Here is a 17,976-nt window from a genome sequence, read left to right as displayed (position 1 = left end):
TATGGGTTCGTTGAGATTTTCTATTTCTTCATGATTCACTTTTGGTAGGTCTTATGTTTCTAGGAATTTATCCATTTCTTCTCAGTTCTCCAATTGGTTGATCTCTAATTGTTCATAATAGTGTCTTACAATATTTTTTATTTCAGTGTTACCAGTTGTAACATCCCCTCCTTCATTTTTAATTTTATTCGTTTCGTCTCTCTCTTTTTTCCATAGGTCGTCTAGCTAAAGATTTGTCAACTTTGATAATCTTTTCAAAAAACCAGCTCTTAGCTTTGTTGGTCTATTTTACTGTGTTTCAGTCTTTATTTCTTTTGTTTCTGCTCTTTGTCATTTCCTTCCTTGTGTTAACTTTGAGCTTAGTTGGTTCTTTTTGTTGTTGTTGTTTTGTTTTGTTTTATTTTTTCTAGTTCCCTAGTTCCTTGATATGTAGAGTTAGGTTGTTTTTTGAGATATTCTATTAATGTCTGTGTTTATTACTATGAACTTACCTTTTAGAACACCCTTTGCTATATCCCATAAGTGTTGGTATGTTGTGTTTCCTCTTTTGTTTGTTTCAAGATATTTAATTTTTAAAAATTTCTTTGACCCATTGGTTGTTCAGAACTGTATTGTGATATTTCCATATGTTTGTGAATTTTCTACTTTTTCTCCTGTTAGTGATTTCTAGTTTCAGCCCACTGTAATTGGAAAAGATACTTGATATGATCCCAGTCTTCTTAAATTTGCTAAGATTTGTTTTATAATCCTATCATATGGTATCCTGAAGAATGTTCCATATGCAGTTGAGAACATGTATTCTGCTGCTTTTGGACCAAATATGTCTTATATGTCTGTTTGAAGTCCACATGGTCTAAAGTAAAGTTAAAGTCCAGCATTTCTTTATTGATTTTCAGTGTGAATGATCTATCCACTGGTGAAAGTAGGATATTAAAGTCCTCTACTATTATTATATTATTGTCTATTTCTTTCTTCAGATCTGTTGGCATATGATTGATATATTTAATTGCTCCAATTTTGGGTGCATATATACTTACAATTGTATATCCTTTTGATGAACTGACCCGTTTAACATTATATAGTAATCTTCTTTCTCTCTTATTGCCCTTTTTGGCTTATAGTCTCTTTTCTCAGATACAAGTATAGGTAGGTACCCCTATTTTCTTTTGGTTTCCATTTGGCTGGAATAACTTTTTTCATCCCTTCTCTTTGAACCTGTATGTATGCATAAAGCTGAAGTGAGTCTGTTCTGGGCAGCATATAGTTTGATCTTGCTTTTTTATAAAATCAATCCAGCTACTCTGTGCCTTTTGATTGGAGAATTCATCCATTACATTTAGAGTACTTTTCAGTAGGTAAGGACTTAATAATGCCATCTTATTGTTTTCTGACTGTTTGGTAGTTCCCTTGTCCCTTTGTCCCTCTGTTGGTGCCTTCCTTTGTGAATTGATGGTTTTTCATAGTGGTATCCTTTGATTCTGTTCTCCTTTGTGTATCTACTGTCGGTTTTTGCTCTGTGATTACCATAAGGCTTATATAAAACATATTATAGATATAATAATCTTTTTATGCCCTCTTGCATTTTTCATTTCATTCATTGTATTCTTCAGAGTCAGAATTTCTATTTGGTTCTTTTTAACTATTTTTCATAAAACTTCTCATTTTGTTTGTGTATTGTTTTCCTAATCTTAGTGAATTGTTCTTTTTTTGTGTAGCTCGTTGAGCTTCCTTAACAGATATTTTGAATTCTTTATTGGGTAAATCACAGCTCTTCGTGTCTTTGAGGTTGGTTACTGGAAGATTCCTGTATTCCCTTGGTGGCGTCATGTTCCCTTGATATTTAATGTTCCTTGAAGTCTTTTGTTGATGTTATCTTCCCATTTGTAATAACAGACACCTTCTCCAGTCTTTACTGACTGACTTTAGAAGACACTTTCGGTCAGCTCTGCTAGGGATTCTGAGGCTTTCTCAGATCCTCTATTGATTTGCTTCTCGCTTCTTGCTCCCTCTTGTGGCAGAATTCTTAAACTTGCATGCCTTCTATTCTGGAACACACCAGGCCACGTGCTGTGCTGACAGCCTCTCCTTTGCTTTCCCAAGGGCAGAGCTAAAGCTCGAGCTTGTAGTCTCTCCTTGGCCCACAGATTTGGGCTGACTTTCTGGACATGTTTACTAACCAGCTGCCAAAGCTCATTCTTACCACCACTGGGAGCATGCACAGAGAGCCGGACACAGAGTTTGTGTGGGGGGTGGTTTAAGGAACATGGAATATTGGGAGTGTTCATGGGCCAGTTAGGAGAATCCACAGGCTGGGCATTCCCAGTGGCTCATGGGTGGACTTCTTGGTGAACTCTGAAACGCAGATAGGATCCACATTCCTTTAATGCCCTCCAAGATTCCTATCTGCTACTCTCCCAGCCTCTTCCCTTTCCCCAATCATGTAGCTCCCAACTCTATACTCTGGATGTGACAAGAGAGAAATGGGCCTCTCTGACAAAGTTCTACACATTTGGGGGAAATGCACACTCACTCCCACACTCTCTCTTTCCCTGGCATGAGAAATCACAGGCAGAGAAGGGCTCTTTTGGCACTGAGCTGTGCTGCCCTGGGGGAGGGAGGATGAGTACAATACAACTGTTCCTCTTAGCCTCCCCAGTGTGTCTACACTTGCATTTTTTTGCTCCAGTGATGTGCTGGAGGTTCTCCACTGTAAACCTGGTCTCCCACAAAGGCTCTCTCTTCCACGGGTGGTGGTTTAAGATAGTTCTTCAGGGGCTCCTGGACCTTGGCCAAGATGGACTGGAGACAGTTCATGGGCCACTGCAGGGTCCGTAGCTGGGGCTGAGGTCTGTATGTCTATTCCCTGATGCGTGGGTAGGCAAGACTCCTGGGCCATTTGGAGCATGGCGCTGAATCCCACAGCTCCCATAAAGACACTTTTTATGTCCATGGGGAGATGCCGAATGGTTGTTGAGGGGGAGTACAATCATAATATCTGTTTTAACAACTCAAGAAAGGGAAATACTTAGTTGAGTCATGAGAGGATATGGCAGACCTTCTACCCTTCACCGTGGCATAGAAGCTGTACCTATTTACTGGCTTTACCACCTAGGCCAGCATTGGTGGGGCCTCTCCTCCAGGCTTTGAAGATTATTAACAGAGACATTTCATGGCAAACAGTTGTTCACCAAACAAAAAGTCATCAGTGAGTATGCCTATGAAGCTGATCTTGATATTAAATTTAACCTAATACTTAGGACTTTCCTCTTCCATGGAAAAACCAGGCGATTGGTAACATTGGCTTGATATTATTATGTGGCAAGAGACTAGAGACATTGAAGGGGAGCTGTCCCTTTTATTTATTTATTTGTAATTGAGATATAATTGACATATAACATTATATTAGTTTCAGGCATACAACACCACAATTCAATATATGTATATGTTGTGAAATGATCCCCACAGTAAGTCTAGTTAACATCCATCACCACACATAGTTGCAAAATATTTTTTTTCTTGTGATGAGAACTTCTAAGATCTACTCTTAGCAACCTTCAAATATGCAATACAGTATTATTAGTAGAGTCACCATGCTGTCACTTACTTATTTTATAATGGGAAGTTTGTTCCTTTTGACCTCCTGGAGCTGTCCCTTTTACATGAGCAAACGCTCTCTGCATTTTCTCAGGCCTTCCTTGACCTGCCTACTCTCCTCATTGATCCCATGTGGCTCCTGGAGGCATTGAGTTTGTGTTCCCTGGTTTTCGTGGAGCAATCTAGTAGCAAAGGTCCAGTTGCCAGTTTTCTCTTGGACCCTTGATCTTCCTCTCTTTGAAGAAGTTCTACCACTTAATTTGTATATTTGGCTTAAGTCTTCCGATCCTAAAATGCAAGTATGTCCCTGACAAGGAGATAATCTTAGTTGTTATTATTAATCATTGGCCCTTGGCTATGAGGACTCCATTTATTGTCAAGCTAGAGGAGACAGGGCTGTAGAAGGAACACGAGGGCACCAGAGTCCGAAAGGAAGTATCCAGGGACTGCCACCAAGGAAGGAGGAGGGGTGAGGACACTGAATGGGGAAAGGGGCAACCATAACTCAGACACCCATTACCCTCCTAACTGCCTCGAGCTGGCCTTTATTATGAACGTGTGATTCAGATGTATTAGCTAGCTGGAAGCAAAGTGTCTGGAACAAGTGTCATTGAGATGAAATAGGGCAGACTGAGGGAAATGCCATGTGGCGGAAAACATGCTGTGGGAAAGAGTATTTGCGCAAGAATTCCATGGCTCCGCAGAGAGTGGTTGAAGCAAGAGGAATGCCTTTCTAAAAACAGAAGAGCCTGGTATGGCACTTCCTGTAGAATCATCTTGCTTTCCTCGCAGACATCAACATGACAGGACCAGGAGGGAAATGATTGATCACAAACGAAGGGGCTTTCCTTCTGGTTTCTTCTCTAAACTGTATGCTGATGATTTTGAAATCGTTCTCAAACTGAACCAGTTTGGAGTTGTCCCAACAGACCGGTTGTAGGCTGAGTTGTGATAAATTCGTGCTTTGGAAAATTAGAGTTTATTCCAGTGCTTATTAACTTTTTGAAAGTATGATCCATTAGGATCATGTTACTTATGTGACTTAAATCTGATTTAACCTAAAGAGACAATGGGAGAGTCCATGGCCAAAATAGATAAGGCCTGTATATGTGTGGAATTAAGCTAAAAACTCTTTCCATTTTCAAACAAATGAATAGGATTATGTGCTCCACAGATGGTGTTTCAGTCCCTTGTGTGGGATCCATTACAATAGTCTATTTCAACACAAACTTTTTTTTTTTTTCTGTAGAAGTCATTCACATTGTAGAGGAAAAAGTTAGTAGAATATTACATTATGAGTTTTTAGTATAAGCAGTTCCCCAAATATTTATTTCTTGGGAACTTCTAAGCCGGTACCTTCATAAGTATTTGCAGAGCCCACCCATCAGTGACCATAGATTCTTACGGAAATTGCCAAACATATACACTATTTTAGTGTTGCTTCAGACTTTTTAAAATCTGTCCTCTTCTAGAGAGGTCTTTTTGTCCTTTTTTGGTAGTTCTCCTCACTCTCTAGTTTTGTTGTTGTTTTTAACAGCTCTACTGAGGTAAAATTGACAGAAAATAACTACAAATTGAAGTGTATGTATGATAGATTTTGGCATGCATTTCATGTCTACAACCGTGAAACCATCCATCTCAGTCCTGATAGTGAACATACGCATCACATACAAACATTTCCTCACGTGCCTTTGTAATTCCTTCCATCCACTTCTACCTGTCCCCCACTTCCTTAGGTACCTACTGATCTGCTTTCTGTCACTCGAGATTAGTTTGTATTTTCTAGAGATTTATATAAATAGAATCATACAGTATGTTTTGTCTTGTGTCTAGTCTCTTGCACTCAGCATAATCATATTGGGACTCATCCATATTTTCTTGTGTATCATTAGTTCATTCCTTCTTATTGCTGAGTAGTATTCTACTGTGTGGATGTACCACCATTTATATATTCTTTCATGTGTTTATCGACTGTTTGGGGCAATTACAAAGAACACAAGTTCTTGGTATGGATGGACATAGGCCTTTATTTCTCTTGTCTCAAACCTAGGAGCGGAGGGGGCGCATCCTTTTGTTCTTATACACAAGTGTTCAGAGATGTTTATTTGTAATAGCCAAACACTGCAAATAATCCAAACATCTGTATAAACATTTTAAGGAACTGCCAGATTTTTCCAGAGTGGTTGTCCATTTTACATTCTCACTAGCAATGTAGGAAAGTTGTAGTTCTTCCACCTCTGTGCCATCTGTTAACACAGTCCTCTTAATTTCAGTCATTTGAATAGCTACGCAGTATTATCTTGTCATTTTAATTTGCGCTGTCTGGTGATTAATGATAATGAGCATCTTTTCATGAGCTTATTTGCCATTAGTACATCTTCTGTGATAAAGTGTTCACATCTTTTGCTTATTTATTTATTTGTAACTGCACTGATTATTTTCTTAGTACTCTTTATGTATTCTGGATACAAGTTCTTTATCAGAAAATATTTTTTGAAAAAATTAGTTTCATCCCGTGACTTATCTTTTCATTCTCATAATGTTTTTTTGAAAAGCAAAAATTTTAATTTTGTTGGACAAATTCATTCATCTGTTCTTTTGCAAATTGTGTTTTTGGTGTTGGATCTGAGAACCCTTTGTCCAACTCAAGGTCACAAAGGTTTTCTCCTCTGGGTTTCCTTCTATAGGTTTTTATACTTTTAGGTTTAGGTTTAGATTTAGGTCTATGATTCATTTTGAGCTAATTTTTGTATATGGTGTGCAATTTCCCACATTAATTTATTTGTATATGGATATTCAATTTTTCCAGCATTGTTTCTTTCTTCAGTGAGGCCTTTTTAAAAGGCCTTTGTACCTCTGTGAAAAGATAATTGTCCATACATGTGTAAATTAATTTCTGGACTCTCTTTTCCATTCCACTGATCTGTTTGTCTATATTTACACCAACATCACATGTCTTTGTAAGCATTGTAAGTCTTTAAAGCAAGTAGTATTTGTATTTCTTTTTCAGAGTTGGTTTGGCCCTTGTAGGCACTTTGCATTAACATATAAATTTTAAATCAGCTTGTCAATATTTATAGGAAAAACTGCTGGGATTTTGACTGTGTTGAATCTATGATCTATTTGGAAGGGAACTGATATCTTAACAATATTGAATCATCTGACTTATAAACAAGGTCTGTCTCTGTTTGGAGAGAGTATGTATGTTCTGCTGCTGTGGAATGAGTTCTGTAAGTGTCAAATAGGTCAAATTGATTGATAGTTTTGTTCAATTCTTTACTTTCAGAAGTGATGTTAATTCTTAGTGTATATGTCTTTCACATTTTTGGTCAGACTCACCCTTTTTTGATGCTATTGTAGGTGGCTTTTAAAATTTCAGTGTCTGCTTGTCCATTGCTAGTATATAGAAATATATTTTTTGGGGCGCCTGGGTGGCTCAGTTGGTTAAGCGACTGCCTTCGGCTCAGGTCATGATCCTGGAGTCCTGGGATTGAGTCCCGCATTGGGCTCCCTGCTCAGCGAGGAGCCTGCTTCTCCCTCTGACCCTCCCCCCTCTCATGTACTCTCTCTCATTCTCGCTCTCTCAAATAAATAAATAAATCTTTAAAAAATATATATATATATTTTTTGTATATTGGTTTTTTTATCTGCAACTTTGTAAAACTCTTATTATTTTTAGGAGCTTTTTTGTAGATTCATCAGATATTCTACATACATAGATATATTTATGTAATCTATAAATAAAAGCAGATTTACCTTTCTCTTCCCAGTCTGGATATCTTTTATTTCTTTTTTTATTGTGTTATTATACTTGCTAGAATCTCTAGTGTAATGCTGAATAGAAATTGTAAGAGCAGACTTCCTTGTCTTCTTAATCTTGTGTGTGTGTGGGGGGGCGGGGTAGAACATTCATTCTTTTATTATTATTTGACTGTATTAGTAGTAGGTTTTTCATATTTGCCTTTTATCAGGTTGAGAAAGTGCCTTTTTTGTTCCTAGTTCACAGAAAATTTTTATCATAAATGGATATTGGATTTTGCCAAATTCTTTTTCAGCTTTTTTTGAGATAATCATTTTCTGCTCTTATTTTTATTTTTTTTTAATTGAAGAACTGACTCACCTGAAAGATCTCCTGAAAGGGCAGTTTTAGTTAGGAATCATGTTTGGCTGCAATAAATAGATACTTGAAAAACAGAAACATGTACAGGGGTTTATTGTCATTATGTAACGGGAAGTCTGGAAGTGGTTGATTCGTGGCATGCCTTCATCCAGATAAGGAATCCAGAGCAAAGGGTTCCATGATTCTCTGGGCCCTTCCTTCAAGGTCATGATAGTATTTGCAGATTCAGCTATTTTGTCCACACACCAGGCATCAGAATGGAGAAAGAGAAGGGGAATGACTCTAATTAAGTCTGTCCCCTATACTGTCTTCCACCTGGATGCTTCAATCCAGAAAGAGGGCTGGGAAATGTAGTTAATTACTGGTCACATTATTGTCCCTGGTGAAGGTGGGATGGAAGGAAGAATAGACATTAGGTATACAACTCGAGATGTTTGCTGAAGACGTTACTAGTAGGCACTCTTTGTACTTGTCCTTAAGAGCCATGAAAGCTCTATTAGGAATGTAGGGAAAAGGAATTTGAGATAAATATTTTTTTAATTACGTTTATTAAATGCAGATTTCTAGGCTCGCCATGTTCTCTCACTTTCCGTGACTGATCAGCCATCTCTGCAGGTCATCTATGGACCACTGGTGCTGGGGGGGGCAAGAGCCCTGACCCCAAATGATGGGTTTTGCAACTTTGGGAATGGGATGGAAGGAGAAAGGAGTATGAAACTCAGCTGTTGGCCACTCTTTCCTGCAACTGTATTACAAACGTGTCCACTTCCTCTGTTCAGATGTTCTTTCATGAGAACCTCCTTGATCTCACTTCAGTTGCAATTAACTGCTCTTTCCTGCAGCCCTCGCAGGTATTTTTTGACAGCTTTATTGAGATATAATTCTCATACCTTACAATTCATCCATTGAAAGTATACAATTTAGTGGTTCTTAGTATATTCACAGAGTTGTGCAACCATCACACAATCAACTTTAGAACATTTTCATCCCCTCAGAAAAACCCTGTAACCATTAACCACATCCACACCGAGTCCCTCCGAGTCCTAGACGACTAATGCACTGTCTGTCTTTATAGATTTACCTTTTGGACATTTCATGGGAATGGAATTGTTGAATATGCTCTCACAGTATTTTGTTCATACTCCTGCATTCTGCTCTGGGTCCGTTGAGTTTGAGGAGCTTGTATTTGACTTTCTCTGAAGAGGGAGAGTTCCTGGTCTGCTGTCTCTGTCTCCACAGTAGTCCCTAAAAATGTGCCTGCTAACGTCAGTAAACATTAAATTGAAGGGAAGAGAACTCCCTTCCCCTTTCTAAACAAACACAGTGGGGTAGGCCGCAATGTAATATAGATGTAGGAAAACAAGATTATTCCTGTCGGCACCTGAACACTGTAACAGCAATTAGAGTTTTGTAATGACTATGTAGTTGGCCTCAAACAAAAGTATGGCGTGGATACAGTTTATCTTACAAGTCAACCCTCTGCTTTCTCTCTCTTCCTCATTTGAAGCTTCTAACTTACGACTCCTAGCCATCTAGTTCACCTGCCCTAGTATGGGAGCCAGCATCACCTCTACCATCCTTTTCACACTGTCCCACACCTTTCTTAAAACCCATCATAAGTTTTGGTCTACTGCGAGTCAGGTACTAGAGTTTAATCCTACTTTTGCCTCTAACACCAGCTACGAATGTTGGGAAAACCATTCCATGTACCTACCCTCGGTTTCCTTGTCTGAAAAAAATGTGGCAATTATGTTCAGTAAAGGCAACTTTAACTCTAAAAATAGATGTTCCTCTATAGCAACTCAGCATAAAGAGTGAAAGCAAGATTTGTGACCTATGCTATTCATTTATAATATCAGAATAAAAGGAGTTTCTGAGGAAAGATGGGTTAGCTGGAAGGTTTGTATTTCTTCTGGATAGTTATTTTCAAGAGATACTTGGATCATGGAAACAATTTTCAAATTAAATGAATTGATTATAGTATGTCCATTAGAACAACAATAAGTACTGTATTAGGAGATATAATTGGTTTATAAAGGAATCTTTAGTCTGCCCACTCTTTTTTTTGCCATACCCTAGGTGTAAATCCAAAGTGAAATGTATGTGGCGGAAGAGAAAACTATTGAGTATAGTTAGTGGCTCTTGGTATTAAAGCCAAGTATTTACAAGTGAAAGGAATGAGGTCCATGGCACTGGTAAATGGGATTTAAATGGATTTAGGAACTAAGGCTGAAATAGGAGCCTAATTAGAGAAGATCCTAGGGTCATCATGTCAGTCTTCACCTGTCTGTCGGGCAGACAGACTGTCCACAGCTTTCACTTCAAAGATGTGGCATGTTCTTCTCATCAGTATCTCTTGTCTGCTAGTTCTTGAGGGGGAAGATGCCTTGCCTGCCCCTCACAAGTCATGAGTCTGCACCCGTGCATTTAGTGGGGTGCAGGGTTACATCAGGTCTCTAAAAAAGACAACTAAAAACTCAGACTATGAAATGTGATGATTTTCTTAAAGGAAGGTGTGAAAAATAAATCATATTGAATAGATATTTTCCTGATTGTAATTGCCCTTCTAAAAATAAGAAGAAAGGACCTGAATAGGGAATAAAATGACTGTTTTCCATTGTTGTGAGAGCCACACTTATGATGGGTCTTTTGTACCTATTCTTTTTTTTTTTTGTACCTATTCTTGAAATCTAAGTGATTAAACATTGGTTAAGGGGGACCTCTGTTCCTTTTCTCTTTCTAGTTCACTTTGGGATTTTCTACAGGACAAATCGATGTCTTTATCTTACTTTGGTTTCTCACGTGGAGTTTGTTAGTTATGGAAGCTTGGTCTCCAGAGTAGGTGGCATCTGAAGCTAAATGAGGAAAGATGAGACTAGGGTAGGGATCGAGCTCCACTGATGTCCTCGGGGGAGGGTCTGTGCTTGTCCATACATATGCCATAGTGAGTGTTCCTGCCATTTGGCAAATTGGGACATTTGAGGACATAGAGTTTTATAGCTTACTCTCTTTTCTTCTGATGTCTCCCTTTGCTCCTGCTGGGCTAGCTGTTACTGGGTGAAGTCTCTTGCTAGATGTGGGGGTCCAAGCTGGTGGGCTAAGGAAGGAGATGGAACGCACACGGCACTGTGTGACAGAGTCTAATGTTGTGGGAAGATCCTGCACTATGGCTATAGAATTTGTGTTCTTTCCATTTGGAATCTATGCCCAACAATATTTCCCATTACTTAGTTAATTACTTGACTTGAGGCTTCAATGCTCAGAGGTGATTCCATTGGCTTTAGTTTTAATTAAGAAAAAAAAATCGTTAGGAATGCAGAGTCCCCCTTCCAGCTTCTCATTAATTTACAGATGAATTTGTTTGCTGCTAACTATCTATTGACAGTTTGCTCCAGACTTTGGCCAAATGTTAGTTCAAGGCTTCTATAAAATAAACTGGATTTTTCAATTACCATCGCAGGATTTTTGTTTTATCTGTTCCAACTGACTGGACTTCTTGGTGTTCATTTCATAAAACACCAAGTTTGTCCCATCAGGAATCAAACATGAGAGCATTCGTATGATTACTCAGCGATCTCAAAAATTTGAAATTTGAGGCGATGGGTGACACTTCTTTTCTTCAACCGCCATAACCAATTTCTGCATTTTCTTTTAAATGCACAGTACCAGACAACGCTTCTTTCATAGTAGAGGCGACTAGTATTGGATCTTTAAAACTCGAGATTTGCAAATGGAGTTTTAAATAGTTTTAGTATCTTGAATGAGGAGAAATTGGTAAATTTGGGTCTGAAGACTGATGTTTGCAATTATGTTGCAAACAGAGATGTCAAGTGAGACAAAGCGCTTTCACATTTACATATTACGGTGGGTGCCAGTGTTGCCGGTAAGGTGGGAGTGTCCTGGGGTGCGCGTGCCACCATAGCACACAGTGTGATCCAGAATATGCCCCCGGCACGGTTAGACCTGAGCTTTTTGTGGCATTTAATGGACCCTTCCATACTCCAGTTATGGTAGTTTGCTGGCTTGTATGTGCATAACTACACTTTAAAGAACAGTACGGAGCTATGAGCTTACAAATGAACGGCACATCTACAATATCAAACATGGGCATGGAAATGGGAAGAGACAGTGGACCCTGAGGTTGGCATCTATTGACTTAACCTGGCAGCATGTGTCAGCCTTTGTAGAGCCGGTGTGTTCATATGTTACAAGCTGATCTTACTTTTACTTACAATCCAATATATGATTGTCTGAATCAAGTATTGGGGAGTTGCTAAGCATCTCCTTGGAATGCTAGTGTCAATATCTCTACTCTGGCTCAAGGTCCCAAGTTCACTTGGCCTGGCATCCCTCCGCAGTGGCCTGAGGGCTAAATAATTATCCTGGTGAAGGAAGTGAGCCTTTAGTTCCTTAAGTTTATGGTCACTTTATTCCCTTGTGATATCCTCTACCTGCTTGTTGTAATAATTCTGTATATTTCATTAGAGTATTCCCGGTTAATTCTCAGAATAAAGTCCTAACACCTTAGTTTGGTTTTCAAAGTCTTTATCTTTCCAAAGCTTTTGCTCCCAACATTGCACCCAAGCAGATCTTCTCATTTCCATTTGACTCCTTTCTACCCCTTCTTTTTGCTTTCTTTTCATCTAAAATGCCTTCTCCTATATCTCTGCATGTCTAAATTTTTTTGATAAATACCTTAGAAGTGGTTATTGGTTTGGGTCCAGAAAATATATAATATATAATTATACACACACACACATATATATACACATGTAAATATATATACTATATATGTATATATATCATGGTATGTACACTATATATACAGTATATATACACAATATAAATTATAATCATACAACATTGCTTAAATCACCTAAAATAATATTTAATGACATGGAAAGATTTGTACCATTATACTGAGTGGAAAGGAAAATTGAAAAATATTATGATCCTTTTTTTTTTTTCCCTTGAGGAGAGAAAAATATAGGGAAATTTTCCTGAAAGGATCTACATAAACAGAAATGTTATGAGTTGATGGAACCAGAGATAGGTTTATTTTGCTTTTTGGTATTTCACATTTAGACAGTAAATCTGTTTTACTATTGTAATAAGGTATGCATTAATAAAACTTATCTGTAAAGCATAGGATACCTTATCCCATCCTTACATAAAATTTTAGAATATCTGAACCCCCAACTATGCCATGTGGTTCTCACAATTACTCATATTTCAAGGTACTTTAAAGAATGTTTAATCAAAGTGAGTGGTGCTAATGTTGAAGGCAATGTTAACATTTAGCACAGTATATATTTGATGTTCCTTTCTATGGGGCCATGGACCTTTGCTTTAGAAACCCTCAGACGACCCATCCACTCATGTTTGCAATGATAACCCTGACTTCCCTGGGGTGGGTCACACCTGAAGTATTCACTAATGAAAGAGAAATCAGAATTGACTACTTCCTAAAGACCTGGGTGACAGTTTTTGAATACTTTTGTCAATAGAAAAAGAGCGCCTGTTTCTGCTGTGTCATAGTTGTGAATGACATGTGCCCAAAGAAATTTGACTTTTGTTTCCAGTGAAGGTATCATGTGAGGGCAATACCCCTCTGTCTACTCTGCCATTTCAGAGTCCTCATATCTTGCTTTGGGTTTGGTTTGGTCCCTGTATCTACATATGCTCCCCCTGAAACAAAAAGTTCAAGTAGTCATTGACAATTGACTCTTGGATAGTCATTGATCTTTTTTTTTTTTTTTTTTTTTTTAATGTGGGCTGGGCAGTTTTCCTTGAAACTTCTTTCCTAATTTGGCATGAAGTAGAATTAAATAGTAGAAATGAAGGAATTTATTTGGAGATCTCAAAATAAGAAGCGGAATTGTTTGGTCACACAGCAGACCACGAGAGGGCCAAGGAATGGACTGAAGGAAATTATCAAGCATGCATGTTGTTTTTAAGTGATACTTGACACTGGGATGTGAAACAGCTGTGTTGTTGGTTTGTTGTTTGTTTTTTTTTTTTTTTCTTGTGCCAACTTTCCTTATTTGATTGATTTTCTCTCTGACAGCCCACTGTGCTGATAAATGTGTCCACGGTCGCTGCATTGCTCCAAACACCTGTCAGTGTGAGCCTGGCTGGGGTGGGATCAACTGCTCCAGTGGTAAGTTTCCACCTGCTCTTGTCTGTCTCGGCGCGTTTTTGCTGTACGGGCTCCCTTGTCTGCAGATTATCCTGAACCCCTGGTTTCCCTCTTGTTCCCTATGCAGAATATGGTATGGATTCTGAGTCCAGCTCAGGAATACAGTTTCTTTTAAATCAGTATATGTGTTATATACAGAACTGTTGTTAATTGAGGCTAAAGAAAAGGACTTGGAAAGAAGGAGATTTCAATAATCTGATGCTGATACATCTGTAAATATGAATATGATTTCCAGAGTAGGGTCCAGAATTGAGGTTCCTTAGTTCAGTAAAGCAGTTTTCTGGTTACGTAACTATTCTATCCTAACTGCTGTGTTTACAGGTTCATTTATCTCGCATTCTTCCTTGGTGATTAAAATATATCCACCTGTTGGCTTTAAGTCAGAAGTAAAATTGATATTTTCAATGCTTAACATATTTATTTACCTCTGAATTCTGAGATGCAAGTAATGAGTACTCATTCAGAAAACATGGGGGAGAAATATTGGTAATAACTGAAAATTTATGAACATTTTGGTATTAAATCAAATTGTAATATGGTATATAATTTGTCTCCATTATGTTAGAATTTATATAATTCTAACTGTATTTATACAGTTAGAATATATATATATATATATATATAATTGTATTTGTACAATTTATAGAATTTATATAATTCTAACATAATGATATTTTGGACTGTAAACAGCTTACTTAAAACCTCCTATTCTTTATTAAGAGGATTAAGCAGTGGAATGTCATGTAATACAGTTGCTTTTCTAAATTTCACAGTTAAAACTTTCAGTTTTCTGGCTAACTCATTGCTGCACGTGTAATTGTGGATACTTCCTGTTTCTTTGTACTGCTTTTTTGCTTTGAAAAATGTGAGGGGGAGTCCAAGTGCAACTGAATTCTGATGCATGAAATTTTACATTGAGAGAAAGGAAATCATAGTTTTAAAAAATCAGCAGGATCTCATGACAACACAAATTCGTCCTCATTTCTACTGCACAATTTTCCGCAACTAGTCCAAAGGGATTTCAAGCCAACTAGATAAACCGGCTTTAAGAATTCTTTCTTGCTTATATTTGGAATTGGGGAGATTACTGTGTATCTTGTAAAAACTGCTTGTTTTAAGCTTGTGATCTCTTGGCTGTCCCTAAAACAGCATCTCCAGGGGTAGTCCTTGTGCTGTCCGTGCACAGAACATTCTGTGTGAAAGAGCCTTTTTATTATGTCTTAAACAGGGAGTGTGTGTGTGTGTGTGTGTGTGTGTTTCTGCCCCTGAAAAGCTTCCAATTCCAATGGATAACTGTCTTGCAGGGTTTTGTTTTGCTTCTGCTGGAGATCAGGAGGAGAGTGGGCATTTTGTTCACATGCCGCGGAGGCAAAATGTTTGGGATGTGGGATTTGGCTCACAGCCATTTTTCTGGCCCACTGACCTCAAATGCAATGTTGCTTTCATTAACTTTTCCAGCTTAAAAATCAGTTGTGCCTACACATTTTGAAGAAAAATAACATTATTCTATCAACTAGCAGGAATGAAAGGAGTGGATGTATTCTTCGTTTGAAAAGTGAGGTTTGTGCCTAATTCCAGGGCGAGTATGCTGTGGGATAGAATAGTTGCAGTCGTATTCAGAGCTAGTGTCCTAAGGAGCCCACAGCCCGCCTCCAGCTGAGAGATCAGACTGATGAGTGTTTGTGTGAAGAAAACAAAAGGCTACATGAGTTTCAGGCTCTCCAGAACTGATTCAGGCCTTCTAGAAAACAAACTGTTTCTTTATTTTGGACTTTAGGGTTGCTAGAAAATAACTTGTTGCTTGCTTTTGGAGTTTACTGATTTTTTAATGAAGCCTCCAGAATTCTGAGGACACATATTCTTTCCATCCTAGAATATGATATTGATGCAATCTTTAGTCTCTTCTTTACAACTTCTGTTTTGGCTCAATAATGACCAAAAGCGTAAATAAACACTGGTAGATAGCTGAGGGCTTTAAAGATGCTCTGAGAAAAACATTTCTGACCCTTTGTTTAAACACCTGAGCAAATGCTGTTCTGAGCTGGAGCACTCGGTGTGGTTTACCTGGCCTTTGTCTGCAGCACTTCCTCTAATATCACTTGTTAGAAAGTGTGTAATTTAATTATTCTAAGCCAAGTAATTCTTGAAACAAAATGCAGGTTTGAGTAATCTACTAGGTAGCGCAGTTTAAATTAAGACCTCATTTCGGGGGCCTGGGTGGCTCAGTCCATTAAGCATCTGACTCTTGATTTCGGCTCAGGTCATGATCTCAGGGTCTTGGGATCCAGCTAGGCATCAGACTCTACGCTCAGTGGGGAGTCTGCTTGAGATTGTCTCTCTCCCTCTCCCTCTGCCCCTTCCCCCCTCATGTGCACTCTCTCTCTCTCAAATATATAAATCTTTAAAAAAATAAATGACCTCATTTCCAAGGATTCTATTTCCCTGTTCCCTCCCTGTCTGGTTATGGTTATGAATATATTGGATGATGTTTGTTAGGTCCATAGAATGATTGCCTTGATAATCAGACTAGGTGCTTGCATCAGTCAGGGTCCCATCAGGAGACAGAAACCACAATAAATTTTTTTAAGGCAAACCTTTTATTTTGGAACCATTTTAGATGTACGGAAGAGTTGCATCCAGTTTCCCCTTGTTAACATCTTACCATTAGTTTGTCAAATTGAGAAACTGACATTAGTACATTACTATTAATTAAACTTCAGACTTTGGATTTCATTGTTTTTTCCATTAATGTCCTTTATCTGTTCCAGGATCCAATCCAGGGCACCATATTGCATTTCATTCTCGTGTCTGCCCGGTCTCCCATGGTCTATGACAATTGCCACCTTGGGCTTTCCCTAACCTTGACAATCTTGAGGAGTGCTGGCCAAGTATCCTGTGGACTGTCCCCTGGTCTATGTTTATCTAGTGTTTTTTCTCATGATTAGGCTAGGGTTATGGGTTTTGAAAAGAATACCCCAGAGCTGAAATACCCTGCTCACCACATCATATCAGGGGTATCATAAGGTTCATGTGACATCACTGATGATGTCATCACTTGGTTAAACTTCATCATTTGCTGATGCATAGTGTACACCATGTTTCTCCACATAAAGTTAATATTTTCCCTTTTCCTAGTCTTTGGAAGCAAGTCTAAGTCTAGGCTACCTTCAAGGGTGAAGGGCAGGAATTACATTCATGTCTTTGAGGGGGAGTCCCTATATATGTTCTTTAGAATTCTTCTGTCAGGAAGATTTGTCTTTCTCCCACTTATTCAACCTTTGTGTCAGTATGGACTCTAGATATTTATATGGAATTTTGGTTTATAAGCCAATATTATGTGATTTTGTTGTTCAAATTGTTCCTGCTTTGGAGATTGGGAGTTATTTCAGGTCACTCCTGTGTCCTTTTGACGTGCCCCTATCCTTTTTCTGTCTGTTTGGTTTTTGTTTGTTTGTTTTGTTTGTTGAGCACTTCCTTCCTTACTGGTACTATAGGATACTCCAAGGCCATGTTGTATTTTTCTGCCTCAGCCCTTGACTGCTATTGGAATATGACATTTGGAAAGGAGAATCTTGCCAGGTATGCTCATTGCTCCTGGGACACAGAGTAACTTGGACAAGGAGAGTTGATGAACAGTTATTAACTGTACCAGGGGATTGGAGTAATGAAGACTTGGTTAGTAGAATTCATATCACTTGGAAGAAGAGAGGAAGAGCAGATTTAAGGAGCAGGCTACTTCCAGGGCTGAGATAGGATGCCCAAAAGGAACCCCGGCTAGGGCTGTGATCCAGACTTCATTAGAGAAGGCACACCACATCTCACTGAACGGCGAGAGGCTGCATAGTACTACTCTAGCAGAACTTGATGGATATCTGCCCTCTGGAACTTGCTAGAAATCTGCCCTATCGGGTGCTTGGGCAATCTCTTCATGGAGAAGCGTCTGATTAGAAGTACTGTGCTACAGAAAAGCCCCAGAGGGTTGCCAGGGGAAGCTGCTGGCTGATGGGTGGCTGCTGGGTACTACTGTTCTGCTTTCCTGGTGCTGAGAAGCTTTCCATGCTAC

General features: G+C 38.7%; 1 protein-coding gene across 2 annotated transcripts in view; it reads left to right on the top strand.

Moving 5' to 3' along the window:
• MEGF10 (multiple EGF like domains 10) overlaps nt 1-17,976 on the top strand; it is a 159,412-nt gene that overhangs the window by 65,192 nt on the left and 76,244 nt on the right. For both annotated transcript variants that reach the window (XM_078067557.1, XM_078067556.1), the window contains exon 5: nt 13,782-13,874. In XM_078067557.1, coding sequence (XP_077923683.1) covers nt 13,782-13,874 — 93 coding nt within the window. The remainder of the gene's footprint in view (nt 1-13,781; nt 13,875-17,976) is intronic.

The sequence above is a fragment of the Halichoerus grypus genome, chromosome 2 (assembly GCF_964656455.1).
Source record: "Halichoerus grypus chromosome 2, mHalGry1.hap1.1, whole genome shotgun sequence".
Taxonomy (NCBI): domain Eukaryota; kingdom Metazoa; phylum Chordata; class Mammalia; order Carnivora; family Phocidae; genus Halichoerus; species Halichoerus grypus.
Note: the sequence above shows the minus strand (reverse complement) of the source record. Positions and strands in the feature narration are given on the sequence as shown.